This window comes from Pithys albifrons, chromosome 8 (genome assembly GCF_047495875.1).
Source record: "Pithys albifrons albifrons isolate INPA30051 chromosome 8, PitAlb_v1, whole genome shotgun sequence".
Classification (NCBI taxonomy): domain Eukaryota; kingdom Metazoa; phylum Chordata; class Aves; order Passeriformes; family Thamnophilidae; genus Pithys; species Pithys albifrons.
The window spans coordinates 5,691,172-5,707,124 of record NC_092465.1 but is presented as its reverse complement, the minus strand read 5'-3'; the positions used below and the strand labels follow the sequence as shown (position 1 = coordinate 5,707,124).

The 15,953-nt window shown below is 39.2% G+C and overlaps 1 protein-coding gene across 1 annotated transcript in view; it reads right to left on the bottom strand.

The window, feature by feature from the left end:
• Positions 1-15,953, bottom strand: part of LOC139675109 (von Willebrand factor D and EGF domain-containing protein-like) — a 176,902-nt gene that overhangs the window by 95,628 nt on the left and 65,321 nt on the right. Inside the window, exons 8-10 of the mRNA XM_071562336.1 lie at positions 13,670-13,743; positions 6,810-7,080; positions 3,737-3,915 (exon numbers count right to left, since the gene is read on the bottom strand). Of these exons, the coding sequence (XP_071418437.1) occupies positions 3,737-3,915; positions 6,810-7,080; positions 13,670-13,743 (524 nt within the window). The remainder of the gene's footprint in view (positions 1-3,736; positions 3,916-6,809; positions 7,081-13,669; positions 13,744-15,953) is intronic.

Sequence of the window (15,953 nt, the reverse complement as noted above, 5' to 3'; positions counted from 1 at the left end):
GTTTTGATCTCTGTTTTCTTTAGTCACTTTTGCACTGCCCTTCTTGAGTTGTCCTGGACGTTTTTTTAGCACTATATGGGGACTTAGCAACAGATGCTTAAGTGCTTTTCTGGAGCATTGCCTAACTTTGAATTGTCTGAACAAAGCTTTCTGTAAGGTGCAGGTTACCCTTTGTGTATTACACATGAAATAAGGCCTTGGATTTGTCCCTGGTGTGACCCAGATAACTCTTGGAGAACCACAGAAAAGTAATTTTTTTTTCAAGTGCTGTATTATGAAAACCATCTTCATCTATTTGCCTTACAGGTTTCCTCTAAGATGTGGATCACTTTTCTCCTTTAGGTGGTTTTTTGTTCTGTACTTTTTATGCATATTTAATTTCATTCTTTTCTTCTAATGAATTTTTTTTTAAGTTTTTCTTTCAACACAAAGCAGTTTTCTATTGACCATAGTACTAGGCTATAATATCAGGTGAGGTGATTCCCCCTTCCCACCCCCCCTCTTTTTTAATTTAGTCCATTTTTAATGACAGATGAACTTCTATAGAGTTCACCTTGAATAAACAGCCATGAATAAGGTTTCTTCAGAAATTTCATACCTCTTACTGATCTTATTTGTGCAGCACGAGAGGAATCCTGGAGCTTCACAGAAAAGGATATGTTTCCTGTCCCAATAGTTATCAGCATGTCATTTCCAGACAAATTTGAAATAGCACCAAAAATTGAAATTATTTTGGCATTAATTTTGTCTTGCAGCCAGAATGTTGAGGTTTTAGGAAAGTGAAAACATTTGCCAGCATATTGGAGCCAGACACTAGATATTGTTATTGGAAACCATAATTGCCTTTATCCAATTTGTCCAAAATATATTGAAAATGGCATATGTAATATTGCTGTTTTGGTCATTGACACAATCCTAACTTCTAAATAAAATGTCTCAGTGACACTGGCAAAATGAACCAATTTCTCCTCTTGGAACAAGAGCACAAACATTTATGAAATTCTTTTTCTCAATGTGTGGGCACAGAAGAATACAGTAGTGAGACAACAGGATGGTTTTGATGCCCATGGAAAGGCACAAGCTATTCTACACTCTACTAAAGTCTAGGACAATAAAATATTGAGGGAGTAGCAATTTGCACAACACACTTTAGTGTCTGAGTAGAGATCCTGCATGTCCTATTTCTCCAGCTCTAACAGAGGGGTTACCTGCACCTGAACCTTCCCAGACCCATTACCAACTAATGGCAAACCTAAACTAAGGCAGCAGAATTAGCTCTTCCTTTGCTATAATGCTACATAAACTAGAGGCTAGGCTAAATATAATTTACTTAATAAATAAATAAGCAACTTCAACTGCTCCAGAATCAGGGCAGAAACTTAATACACAGCATTTCAGTGAAATGAAACTCTTTTGCCTTGATATTTTGTTGAGACAAAATCCTTTGTTAATCCTGTGTGGAATTTACCTTTTTTCAGACAGCCCTGGTCAACAGGATGGAATGTGTGTGTGTGTGTGTGTGGCTCAGCTTCGCTGAACGAAGATTTGGGCAGGGCTGTCCCCACGTGGGTGTGCCCTTCCAGCCTGCGCAGTGGATTTTAGGTGAGGCTCAGCGTGCGCAGAACTGGCCCCACTGTTTAAGTCCTGAGGTTCATCTGCCACGGCCGAGCGAGCTTGGACAGTGCCAGTGAAGTCCTCAGGACTAGAACCGACAGCACCCGGCATTGCCCAGGAGGTCTCCCATCCAAGTACTAATCCAGGGCTGACCCTGCTTAGCTTCCGAGATCTGACGGGATCGGATGTCAGGGAGGCATTTAACTGCCCGGATGGAATGCAAGGTTGGATGGAAAGGTTGAAGCCACAGGAACCCCCATCCTTCCTCACAGCCATGCACATACCCACAGCACCTCAGTGAGCTGGCATGTGCCTTCTGTGCCCTGCATAAGATGAACACACTATCATTCCTCTGGGCTGTCCATTGTAATCAAGAAAATATTAAAGATAAGCTTTTCAAACCAAGCTGGATGATATTATAGAGAGAAAGTTCAAAATGAATAGTATTTCTGCTTCTTTCTTGTTATATTTTAAAAACTATTTGAAAAATTTATTTCTCCTGCTTAAAACATATTTTAAAATTCAGCTCTTCTTTGTCTGGTTGTTATTTAATGGCTGGAAAGCTCTAATGTTTTATTGTTTGAAAGCTGTGTTGGAAATCTGATGTGGAAACCAGAGCTGTGCCATTCAGAGCCCTGCAGCTGCTTGAGAGAGGTGGGAGCCAGGGAAAGCACCGAACTGCCAGATGGTGGGCACTCAGACTAGCTTCAGGTGCTGGAGAAAGCCTAACATGCTTTCAGGGTTATTGACAATGAAATTAAAAACAGCAGCAGAAAAATCACCCTCTGACTCTTGGGTTTTACTGTACCATTTCTCCGTGGGTGGATCAGAGAAAGATCCAGTCTCCTTTGGAGGTGGCCTTAGTTTCTTCTTTGTTTTTTTTTGTTTGTTTGTTTGTTTGCTTCTTTTTGGGTTTTGTTTTGTTTTTTTTTTAACCAGGTTCTGAGGGGTTCTTGAGTATCCATCCTTGGGACTACTGCAGGATGAAACTAATCACCCCTCTTGCCTTTCTTACTGAGTAGGAGCTTCTTCTGCCTCCCCTGAAGTATCTCCATCATATGTCCTAGAAAACTCTTCAGTGTTTTGTAAGTAAATTCCTTTATATTTTTCTTTGGCTTCAAATCCTCCAACAAACTTGCTTTGCAAAGATCCTCCTAAGGAGCTTTTTAGCCATTTTTGGATCAGTGGTTGGTTCTTGCACCCAGCTATTTCTCCATTTGCCTGCTCAGAAGCTCTGACTGATTATCATATTCTAAAAGTTACAATTTATAGGTCAAAATGGATTTTAGATAGCCATTACTTGGGCCCATTGAATAGAATTAGAATATGGTAGAGGTGTTTTGTTTTTTTTATTTTCTGAAATGCAAGAGTTCTAAAAATTCATTGTTCCTCAAGGATTGTGATGAGTTCCCATGTACACAGTAAGTGGTATTTTACAGTTGTTTTTTTTTCCTGTCTTTTAAACATGCTTCACAAACAAGACTACACAAGCAAATCCATTTTGGTTTTAGAGACACCTATTAGGGATGTTTAAAGTTCAGCCACAGGACTTAAAATGTGGGACTATGTTAGGGTTACAGAGAGGGATATGGACAATGGCAGGGATATGTCAGAGCCAGACTCCTGCCTCTTGTTCCAGACCATCTGTCTTGCTGTCATCATTAGTAGAGTAGATATTAAGTTTTTGCATGGTATATATATTACCACACTTTGTCAAAATGTAACATTTAATCTATACTCACATTTTGTAATTAGTGTTCAGGAAAAAAAGAACAAGGGAAATACCAAACCCTTAATTAATCCCTATTGTCATTTATCTACATTTTCAAGTGTGGGTGAGAACTGCATTTTTTTTAACAGCTGAGAGGGCTCTTAACACAGCTGTTAACATGACATCACTTGTGAATATAACTTCTCTCTCCTAAGTGCTGCTGTGTATTGTGCTGACTGGAAAATAAGCCCCTGTGCTGTTGGGATGGTGATGGGTCTCCAGGCTTCCCCTGTAGGTTAAGCTGAACTCTCTGTCAGGCCATTAGGGGAGTATGTAATGAAATAAACTATTAAGACCATTTGTAACAGTGCTCAGAGCATCTCCCGGGTGGGATCCTTTCTGGCTTTGTACCTCCACTCCTCTATGAAGTCTTCCTCAGGCACATTGCTCAGGTCGTTGTGACTGATCCCGTCAAAGAGGCCACACAACCCTCTGGTGCTGTTGAAGTCCCTGCCTGGTGTCCTCACTGTCACACCCATTCCCCATTCGCTCACATCGGCTCGAACAAACGCTCCTGATGGGAACAGGATCTGAGGAGGCAGAAAAAAACCAACCAGTGAATTGAAGCTCTCACCAAGTTTTTTATGCAATAAAAAATGTCACTTTCCATAAATGAAAATATAAAAGCAGGACGTTAGTGATGGCAGAGGTAATTTAAGATCACTTAGGAACACTATAAATATTTATTTGTGCTATTATTTATCTTGCTTTCAGATTCCATGGTATTAATATCTGATAGCAATGCATAAGTATAAAACTGCACAAGTACTTTCTTCTTGAATTAATAATTGCATCCATTGAAGTTTTCCCACTGGTAAGTTACCAGCTAATTTTTGAAGTGACTTCCATGACAATAAGGCCACCCTTGTGCCTTTGACTGGGAAATAATTTCTTTCAGATAAACTGCCAAGTTTGAAAAACAGCTTTCTTCCCTCTGAAAAATTGCTTCATTTTCCAAGGCCGGATTACCCAGAAAAGGATTGTGTTTTAAAGTGGATAAAGCAATTTTCTCATTAAAGAACTAGTGATAGGCTTACACTGACCTTTAAAATAAAAAAAAATGGCAAGGTTCAAAACAAGAAGTAACTGTGGGGATAATGGATTTTTCAGATTGGTTTACAAACCAAATAATAATAATAATAAAAAAGCAAAAAGAAAATATCTGCTCAGGTGAAATGTATTTTTTTTTGTTTGCTTTATTATTACAGGTAAAAAGAAAATTATCTGGGCCAGGAATAGGAGCAGGAACATACTACCCTGATAAGTGATATTTTCTTTTTATCCAAAATTAAATGTTTTCAGTTACTGTTAAAAAATACATTAAAGAGTTGCAAACATCTCATTATAATAATTCCAAAATAATTATTTTTCTTTTCTAAGAGGCCTCTAAGTATAATTTATTCAGGCAAATAATGTCCTTTGCTTTTCATTCTTTGTAGGGATATTTTTGCCCCTTTTAAGATCCTCCCCACCAAATCATATCAATGAAGGAGCAACAAGCTTATATTTTTATTCCTGTGCTGGAATGCAGAGTTTACTTATAGGCTCCAATAAATAATAATAATGCCTGTTTTATCTTCCCAGCCATCATTTCAAGCACACAAATACTTTTGAGGAGCTCTTCATGTGCAGAGAAGCAAAATGCCACTGATTGTAATGACAGCTGGGGACACTGCTTTGATCAGGACATTTAAAGCCTCCTTTTTTCAAAAATTATTTGCCTTGGGGAATAATGAAAGTCATCATATAAACCCAGTGCTTTGAGCACCTCAGAAGTTCTTGACTATCCCTCCACTTTGACTGTACTTATGTTTCACTTCCCAAGGATAAAAAAAAACCCCCAAAAACAACAAAACATATAAAGCACAAATGGCCTGATGGTTGTAACTTTTTTCTGGTGGTTTAATAGGCAGAGCAGGAGAACTGCAGCTGAGACAGTGCTGGGTAGAATTTGATTTCCTTCTTCACATAAACACATGTCTTCTAATTACATGCTTTACTGCAGGGAGGAGCATTTTCTACAAGGCTGTGTGTAAAATCCTTGCAGTCAGAACCACATGAGCTGTTCAGTCTTCTGTGCTGCCTGGATTAATATTTCCAGGTGTGGATTTATTTCAGGACTTTGGAGGGCTGTAACCCTTTCCTTTCCTGCTGCCCCAGGCAACAGATCCCACCTGGATTTAACTCTGCTCATTGAGGCTTCAAAGATGATTTTTGAGACCTCAGTTTGCAGAGATATTTAATGACTGGCTGCTGGAAGCTGCCACCTTGCACGGAAAAGCGTGACAACCCCATTCTAAGCTTCCTTGAATGTTGTGGGAGCCAGTGGAGAGCAGCTCCTGCACTGCATGGAGCTGGCAATGGGCAATGCTGAACAAACCAGGACACTGGGGTATGATCAGGGATCACTGCTGCACACTTCCTATAGATTCCCATTCAGTTCAGAGCAGGATCCATATCTGTTCTCCAGTATGTCTTGTTTCCCTGAGGCTTACCTGAGGTGTAAATGAGAATAGGGTTTCCTTGCTAAGAATATTCTAGTAATAAAATAGTAATTATATTGCATTCAGTTGCAAAATGAAATGACAGCTTGATTCTTGTTTTTTTTCTCTATTCTATAATTAACAGACTTTCAATTACTACCTTCCTGAGATGTATGCCAAAGTGAGATCACAAGGAGAGCCAAGCACAGGCACTCCCTGCATCATTCTGGCTCTACTGTGGACAGATCTTCATCCAAAATGTTTCATGGCAATAAATCTTGATGATACAACCCTAGGATAAAATTATCTTTTGGGCCACAATTTGTGGCTCTTCTCTTCACCAAAGCCCCTGGTGCAGCCTGCTCTCATTCTTCCAGTGATTTCACTGGATTAGTGCGGATAAGCGATACTTATGCAAAGTATGTTGTGGTCATATATTTTTTAGGCAAATGCTTTACATTACACCAAATGTTGCACATTTGCAGCCCATTTTCACAGCTTTTGGAGGCTATCTGGATCTGACTAATAGTGCCTTACTGCTCCACTCTAAAACTCCATTATTCTGCTACCTGTGATGTTTCCTTGAATATTTATATCGTGAACTCTGCAAAGAAATTTGCTTTATGTGATGCAGTTGGGTAGTGCCTGGCATAAACAAAGAGGGAGCAGGCTGCAGTGCTGCAGAGAGTAAGTAACAATATTAGGGCTCTGCTATGTCTCCAAGAAACTTCCAGAGATGTTTGTTTAGTTTTGTTTTACAGTTTGTTTAACTAACACTTTAACCAGCTACTTCCCTGCATCTCATTTCGTGGTGCATTTTGCTGCAGGCACTCTTATGGCTTCAGGTAGATTTTTTTTCAGCAACTTCATTAATAATTCAGGATATTAAACCCACATTTTTAAAGCACATCGACAACAAGAGTGCTCAACCATCCACATACTGTTATTTTTCTGCCTCCATAGGACTTTAGGATTTTGACTCGCGGAGGTCCCTCGGTGTTTTTGATGGTTAGCTGGGGTCTGCCCTCCCGGAAGTGGCCATTGCAGGTGTCCAGCACCACGGTGTCACCCCCTTCCCGAGCAGCCACACCGCAGTTGCAGGCGGTGGCGGAGCGGTGACCGCCACAGTCCCATTGCCGCACGTGCACTTCAAACACCCGCGACACGCTCTGGCACAGGAGGAAGGTCCCGACTTTATAGTTATCATAGCGCCTAAACAGCCACAAAGAAACAAAACCAAGGAGGATTTAGACACTCTGAGCATCCACCAGCGTCAGCTTTTGTTGGTACTGATACAACAGCGTTCCTCGATTAGACCAGAGTGGTGGCCTTGGAGGAGGGAAAAGTCCATCCCCAGGGAAGCGTTTCTCCAGCGCTGTATCCAAGGGAACACCACAGCACTTATTAGCTGGAAGTGCATAAGAATTCCTGTGAAAAGCAGGAGCTGTCTCCCAGTTGCTGCCATGGCAATGGGCATGGATATAAAGGATAAACATTTGATATAAAGCAAATAGGAAGAAGTCCCTGCCTTCTGGCCTTAATAAATATGTTTTGGTTCTAACCGAATGCTTTAGAGCACGATTTTCTTCAAAGGAAAATCAGTGCTCAAATAACTTCTGCTGTGACTAATCTCCAATTTTTCCAAGCCTGGATGTGGCTAGGTAAAGGCTTCATGTGAAAATCTAGGATTATACTCAAAACCTCCTAAAATTAAGTTGGTTCCTCCACCTCAACAACTTCCCCTCAAGCACAACTTTCACACTAAATGGATTAGCAATCAGCACAAGGCAGTCTGGTGACTAATTTTGGGCTTTCATTGTTTTCTGTAAGGAACACCCTTGCTCCATCTGAGGGAGGCCAGGAACAGATTAATAGCTTTGCAAAAGTTTCCCCTCTGCATGAGCCACCTGCAGTCTCTGCGATTTCCATAACAGAGACATACAAGAGGATCCTCATCTCCTTGTTCTTTGTGCTCTCCCTCAATAAACTTGTCTTATTTTTACTCTATTTTATTCTAATATGTTGTATAAAAGAAAACAGTAGCCATATACTTTATATATGTGTCTGGAGTTTTCTCTTTATGAGCCAACAGTTTCCAACTTTAAAAACAATTGATTAATCTACTTTGTTTTAAGGCATTGCAATTAGTTTTAAACATGATTTTTATGAAATTAAATAATATGGAAACTAAGCTATAAGCTTTATAATAATAAGCACTATTCTTTTCTACAATAAAAAAGGGTAAAAAGGAATGTATAAAATACCCCTGTTAAAAACAGGATTGTTTTTAAGCACAAACATCAATATTTTTTGAGGCCATTAATGTTTCCTATATAGAGGAACAAATGGCTTGAGAACTATGATTTTTGTAGCATGTGTATTTCTAGAGTTTATTTCTCTCAGAATAAAAGTCATAGAAAACCGTGAAGCTTAAAAAACACAGTGAGACTTTAAACTTCAACTTTTTTCTCTGCTAGAAGAGACATCTGACTTTATCTTTCATCTTGAAAAACTTAGTCAAGTTGGCCATAAAGAGATAAGATTTTGAATGGTTCTGTCTCATCTTGTTTTCTAATCAGGTCCATAAATCCTGAGTACACTGCATGGATGCTGCTGTTAAGATTGATCAGAACTAAGGACAACATACAAAAAAATAGATAATCTCTTTTAACATCAATTACTTTCTCCATTTGGGCATCTTCATGGGACGGACAGAGGAGAGAGGATAATTTATGACAGCACCTTTCACGGTGTTCTTCTGCATGATCAGATCAGAAGGAAAAGTGTTTAGGGAGACTGATGGAAAATAAGGCATCAGAATGGCTGTACACCCAGACTAATCATCTCCATCTGGTAAATAAGACTGTATTTGCATATGCATATATATACCATTGCAGTTATGGGAGCTATTTACTGCTTAATAAGCACTGACAGTGGACCCAATCCAACCCTCCTGGAAGTCTCTTTGAGTCCTTCAATTAGGTCATGGCATAGATTGCATAGCACATAAGGCTCCTGCACTGTGTCTAAATTAAAACTTTCAGGTGCCTTTGAGTCAGTTGAATGGATAATTGAACATAGTCAGGTAAACTTTTATGATGTTTATACAACTGTAATTGTGATAATGATTCTTTGGACAACATTTGAGAAATTGCCTTGGCATTAAAAGCATGAGATAGACTCACTAGAGCTCTTGCATGAAGGAGTTCTGAGTGTTCTTTGTGGACAAGGCACCACTGTTTGTGTCTAAATCACCATCCCCAGTGCATTCCCCCATCCTACTTCTGTAATAGTTTGCAGCAATGGGTGCATTGGGTGGAGAAAGGTTCCTTCCCTCCCGGTCTATGTGCTTGGGGTTTTTTCTGATGGGTGCAGCAAGTTCTTGTCATGGCATGAAATCATGGCTCAAGTCATGCTCTTTATCCAGGAATTACAAAACTCTCCTAAGTTTTTGATTAAGACAGTGAGATGCTGTAGGAATCATTTCTGTTGCTTAATGGTAAGAGAGGACAGAAAGAAATATAGACATATGTAAACAATTACTATTAGTAGTGTTAAATTAACTAACACCACACACTTATTCTTCACCAAGCTACACGTCATATTTTTATTAATTCAGTGTTTATTGTGGCTACTCCTGAAGATTTTCCACCACAGTTTTGCCATCAAATTATTTGGTTTGTCCCTCCAGACTCCGACTTTATTTGCTAGTAAGAACAATTCTATGGTAGTCCTGACACTACAATGTGATGCTGGAGAATGTTCTCTGGTTTCAGAGCACTCATCACATCATGTTGTTATTGGGAAGCAAAGTTGGCATATGTTCATCAGTCATCGGATACTTGGGGAAGTATAAACTTCTACAGCACAGGACTTAGTAAAAAAATCCAGCAGAGAACTTAATTGTGGTCTACTATGAGGACAGCCACTAAAGCCAACCAGAACTGTGCAGCTATGCAAGCTGAGGAATTTTTCCATAGTGCAGGAAATGGCATCATTGCCCCAGTAATAATATGTATGAGTGAATTAGTGTAAACATTTGAGAAATCTGAAAAATCCTTTTACCTTTTTTTTTTTAAGGTAAAATGCAAAATAACAAGAATTATGTATATAGTTCACCAATCAAGAAATATTTCCCTTTTTACTTTGCCTTAAAAGGATTTTCTGCATATTTAGTTTTAAGGTAGTACTTCATATTTAAGAATCCACAATTTATGGCATGAAAAGCTTTTATATTTATAATATGCCATAACTAGTAATGAGGGCTATACTTTTGCTTTACCAGGCTTTCACATTTGTTTAATTTAGAAGGTACTTTGCTATAAAAGGAAGTGCTCTCTCTGGATTTTAGCTGGTATAATTAACGCTATTTCACATCTACGCTCCAATATACACAAATTGATTGTGCTTATGCTGTAAAATATGACACATTCCTCTTTGATTTTCAGTCACTGCCTTTGGTGAAAAGAATGTAAAGATTACAAGATAAATATTTCTACAGACATATATTAGCAGGAGGAATACCAAAGGGGAGTGTTGTCATTAAGAAGTGGGAGTTAGCTATTTCAGTTGTCTAATGAATAGCTCAGTACCTCAGATGCAATGTGAGCTCACTATGTCAAACTAAAACCCATTAAAAGCATCACTATACAAGTTACAGAATACATTGGAAGTGACTTTTTCAGTAGGAAAATTTTACTACCAAAAAAGTAGTCTTTTGATTTTTTAATTTTCCAATGAACTCACTAAAGAAATTATTCAAATATTTTTAATTAAGTTAAATTTAAAGTTTTTAATGCTTTTTATTTAAACTTTGGAAACAGGTAAAGGCTGCAGTTTTCTATTTTCATAGGTTTTTTCATCTTTACATTTCCCCTTTGTGTATTTTTCCTTCTCTTCACTGCAGCTAACGGGAAAGTCACAGAAGGGAAGCAGCTCTGTGGAAGACAGGAGTATGTTTATAGACATGCCATAGAAAACACTCCTATTCTTTTGCTCTTGGCACTGTTCCCCATCTTCAGGCTTTGCCTTGCTTTTCTTGTGACAGTCCTTTGGGGACTGATCTGCAGGACTCGAGTGGGTGGCAAGGGTGCCCAAGTGACAGCTGGTCACCCCTCATCCCCGGCAGCTCTGCTACCACACTGAGTGTGCTCCCTCCTCGGGAGCTGACCTGCAGGCTTTGGGGCTGGGCAAATGCATTTCCCTGGGCTGTATTTGATGGATACTCTGCTATGGATCTCAGAAGCAGTTTTGATAGTTTATCAGCTTTGTTTGCTGACAACTTTGTAGTCATATAGAGGTGGGTAAAAGCTGCTCTTTTCTTCCCTTATCTTTGACTAACTTTGAATGTTTCTTTTCTTTCCTATGTAATACTCTCACCTGAGCCTTACAGTTGACATAGACCCAGATGCCCAAGAGCTGATGCTCCACTCATCCTCTCAGCCTGTTACTTCCTTGTCCCCAAAATTTCTTTTAGCTATTTCTCTTCTCTTCCTTCCCCATTTAAGCTCTGCAGATAAGGCCTTTCTAATAATTTTTTTTTTTATTTCTGAACACTCATATGGTTTCTTACTTGAGCCCACAAGCTTTTTCAACAATTCTATTCACAATACCTAACACACACCTCAATTCAAACACATTTTCCCACCACATTCCCTTTCATGACTGAAGGGGAATGCTTTAGTTCCAGACCTCTGTGTCAGCCTTTGTCTTCAGGTTATAGTTTTGTATGAGGACAGAAGCAAGAGTTGCATTCCCCTCTCTTTAAATAAAGAGCTAAAAAATCATTTGCTAACGTGTTAACATTTTTTAGATAGGCAGGCAGAGAAGTTGCTTAACTCATGTGTAATAAGGTAGTATAATCATTATAATAATTGAAGAAGAAATTATTTACAATAATAAATGGGACTATAAGTAGGAGTAATGGGACTGTGAAAGGATGGGTAAGAAACTTGGCTGTATATCAAGAAGTGATATATCTTAGTGAAATAACCTAGTTATAGAGATGGCAGAAGCCCCATCAGCTGGGCTCATTTAAGGCTGCACTGGACAGAGCAGTAATGAATGTCTGTCCACAAGGAAGAAATCTGCAGTTCTTGAGGGGCCCAGTGAATCCTGGGATTTTTCTCTTTCAAGTGTGTGTGATTGTGAGTCAGGATGATACAGAAGGATGGAATTTTCCAAACTCCCTGTGCTCTACTAGAACATAAATTGCTTAGAAGCACTTTTGTGTGCTATCAATAACAGGATTAAAGAATTAGTTATTCCACTAAAATTATTTTATTTCACTTCAGACCTTTTTTTTTCCAATACAAAAATGTGCTATATACTGAAAGGGTTTCCCCATTCCAAGGAGCACTTTTCAGTAATTTATTACTCCCTAAACACAATAATCTGGCAAATCACTGTCCATTCATAGTCCTAAATCAAATAAGAATATTTTAGAATATAAATGTATAGAGAAATTTGAAATAATATTCCAATCTAGTTTAATATCCCAGAGTTGAAATAATTGCAGATACAAGAGGCATGGGAATGTCTTTGAACCTCTTGTATTTCTTCTGCAGTTTCTACATATAAAGCAACCAAACTTGCTTGGAAAATGTTCCTGACCACATTACAAATACTGTTCAGCAAAGCAGGAGGGAGACTGGGAAGCTGTAGATGTGCCGAGCTGATCTCTAAGCTCAGACTACCCAATTTAGGTGAAATCTTTATCTGAGACAGATGTGTAACCTTTAATGGAATTGCTGCCTTTCTTCCTCACGTTACATCAACAGACTTCTCCAGCTTTGACATCATTTCAGATGCACCTCCAGAGCGTGCTGGACTGAAACTGGGCCATTAGGATATCAGAATTAGGGTATCGTGCCTGCCGAGCCCCTGTGCTCCTAAACTCATTATCTGTGCCATTAGGAGCTTAACAGCGGAATGACAAACCTGGAATGTGATCTGAAATGTTAATGACTTTGTATCAAACATGCCAGATTCAAACTTTAAAAACTTTCTATGATGGCAATTAGCTGGGATAAATAAATTGATGAATGATTAGGCAAGTTAAGTGAGGAAAAGTCCCACACAGTTCAGGCTGTCAGACACAAAGATACTGTTTTGGCTCTGTAAGTCTTTAAGCAGCTTATTGCTGGATAACATAGAAGGTCATTTGGGCACTGCAGCAAGACATACAACTTTTATTTTTGTACTTTTCCCCTGATATTTGTCATTTATCATTTCCAGACCTCTTTCACCTGTGACAGTATAGCCATCTTGATGGTTTTTTGGTTGAGATTATGATTGTCAACTTCAGCTGTGCATAAACCAGCTCTGGAAGTAGAAGAAATCAAGAACATCCTTGGGATGAGTGACTTTACATCAGGTGTTGTTAGTAAACTGCTGAAAAGGACCAGCTGTCCCTGTGAGTGGTGCTGCTCCAGGGAGGTAATGGCTCACTTGTGTGGCTTTGGGGTGTCACTAACACAATATTTAGTAAAGACACTCTCTCAAAGTCATTAACAATGGTTCTGTTTGAAGAACAGTTTAGAATCTCACCTTTGTCTTGTAAAAATTATTCAGACTCAAACCCATTGCTTCTCTAAGGTTGATCCACTTTTACTCCTTTTCTTAAAAGGAGTATAAACAGCTGGAAGGAAACCACGTATGTTATTGAAACACGACATTCCTCACGGTAAGCAAACTAGTACAACACTCTTTTTATATCCTAATGTAAAACCAAATGCAGGCCACATCCAGAAACTGATAAGTGCAGTAATTGAGCCAAATTATTTCAAAGTATAATACTCACCATCCATCAAATGTGATAATGTGTGGATCAGTGAAAGAGTAGCAGTTCCCTGTTGGGAGGTCTTGAACTGTGACCTAGTTAAAATGAAATGTGTAATGAATACAGTCTACACAGCAGTTTTGCTTCATTACTGTTCCTCACAAAACATTAGGGACAGGATTCATGGGTTAAGTACAAACTACAATCTGACTTCTGAAACATGATTGTGGATGGGTATGAAATAGACTTCACTTTCAAACAGTGGAGTTTAATTACATGCAATATGGGAGTTCAAAGTGCTCCTATTCACCTGATGTGATGTCTTTCTTTATCTGGTAATATATGACGTTTTTTATTAAAACTTTTTTGCTAAGAAGAAGATCATTCACTGAAGTTATCAGGAGAGCAGAGGGCTTATTAAATTGTACAACTTTTAATGCCTGAAGTATGGTGAAAGGTATACTGTAATCAAGTAGCAGCATGCTTTAGTAGTAGCTACCTGTCCTTTAATACTTCCAGTTACAGCATCTGATTGGCTGATTTATATATTTGATATGGTTATTGATCAGATATTGGTGAGGAGGCCCCAAATCAGGCTGCGGGAGCGATCTGCTTTAGGCTCGTGTATAAAAGAGGAAAGGATGTACTACAGCAACAGAGATCTTCATCTGCATCAGCTCTTGCTTCCTTGGACACTAGTTGGGTCACAAAAGAGGTATGAGAATCCTGGTACCCTGCAAGGAGCCTCAGAAATCCAGAGACAGGACTTTGAAGCTGTAATACCCGAATCTCAGGCCATGCTGCACCCACGTTGCCGCATCTGTTCAAGAAGGTGTTTTTCCATGGCTGAATGCTCAGCTGCCCATTTCTCAGGACTGTAATTTTGGGTTGTGTAGTGATTTGTGATATGAGGAGCTCCCAGTTATACTGGTGGGAGTGATGAAGTGCTGTAGTTTTCCCTTATCCATCCTGCCAGACTGATTTCTTGGACAGGGCTGTTAATTCTTTGCTCTCTCTTTGCCTTTGAGAAGTCCAGAGGTGCACTTCAGTTAGTTCTACCAGGATCTACAGAGCAGGGAAGAAGAATGGCTGCTCTATCCTTGTGCAGTCTTTCAGTGACAAAGCAGATCTCAGCTTTTGGGAACAGTGATGAAGTTAAATAAATGAATGAGAGGGTGAAGAAAGAACCACAGCTCCTGACAATATTCCTCACCTGCAGCAATACATCATCTGTATTTCAAAATAATCCTCAACCATGGCACAGAGACAATTCTTAGACACCCCCTCAGTGTCTGGTACTCCAAACTATTAGAGTGATGGTCCTGAGAAAGGAAAAACTGAACACCTCTTTGAACAGCGTTTTGGTCTGAGATCTTTTGTGTCAGATCTAAAATGTGATGTGAAGAAGTAACTGAGAATTTTTCCATTTCCTCCATGGCCTTACATGTCCTAAGTTAAACTTTAGCACAAACAAATCCATGTGTTCCTTTCTGCTCTGCTCTTTCTTGCATGATATCAGAAGTCCTGGCTGTAGGCAGATGTAGTTTGCTGAGGAAATCCTCTTTATATGTATCAGGATGTTCTGCCCACCATTTCTGTTCAAGTTTCAGATAAATCAAAAATATTTGAACAAGTCAGAAGGAGTAAAGATTATGTGGATTTTAATACATCAGCTTTTTCTAGCTCTGTTGCAGGAACTGTGTTACATGAGAGCCTCTAATTAACTGCAAAGCAGAAACAGGGAAATGGGGGAAGGGAAGGTAATGTCTATTACGTTTCCATAGATGAAGTTTTAACTGAGATAAATGGAATTTATTATTAAAATTGATTAATTCAATTTCACACTTGCTACGTTTTCATATTATAATGAAAGCATTTGTAACTTCAAGGAAAAAATATGGGTATGTGAGTGCACTGCACTGAACTAGCTATAATTTCTGATTTTATAATCTTAAAAAGTTTAAAAGAAGCCTGTTCTGAAGAGGAAAGGTTATAGTTCTATGCTTGGTCTTCTTTTGGTCCAGTTCAATCTCATTCTCTCATGAGCAAATCTACAAAAATCAGGGCAGGAAAACTGTGGATTTCATTGGGAGTTTGTTTTTGGATACTTAAAATACTCCAGCTTGGATGTAGTGCTGCTCTGGGAAATTCAGCATAGTCAAATGTGTGGTCTGGTTATTTCTCTGGGGGGGTGGGATTACAGCACTCAAACCACCCAGCTGAGGCCCTGAGACAGCTTCAGAGACAAGGGGCTGGTCCCTGCTCACCACGTTCCTTTGGCCAGGCTTTCTGCAGGGAAAGCTTG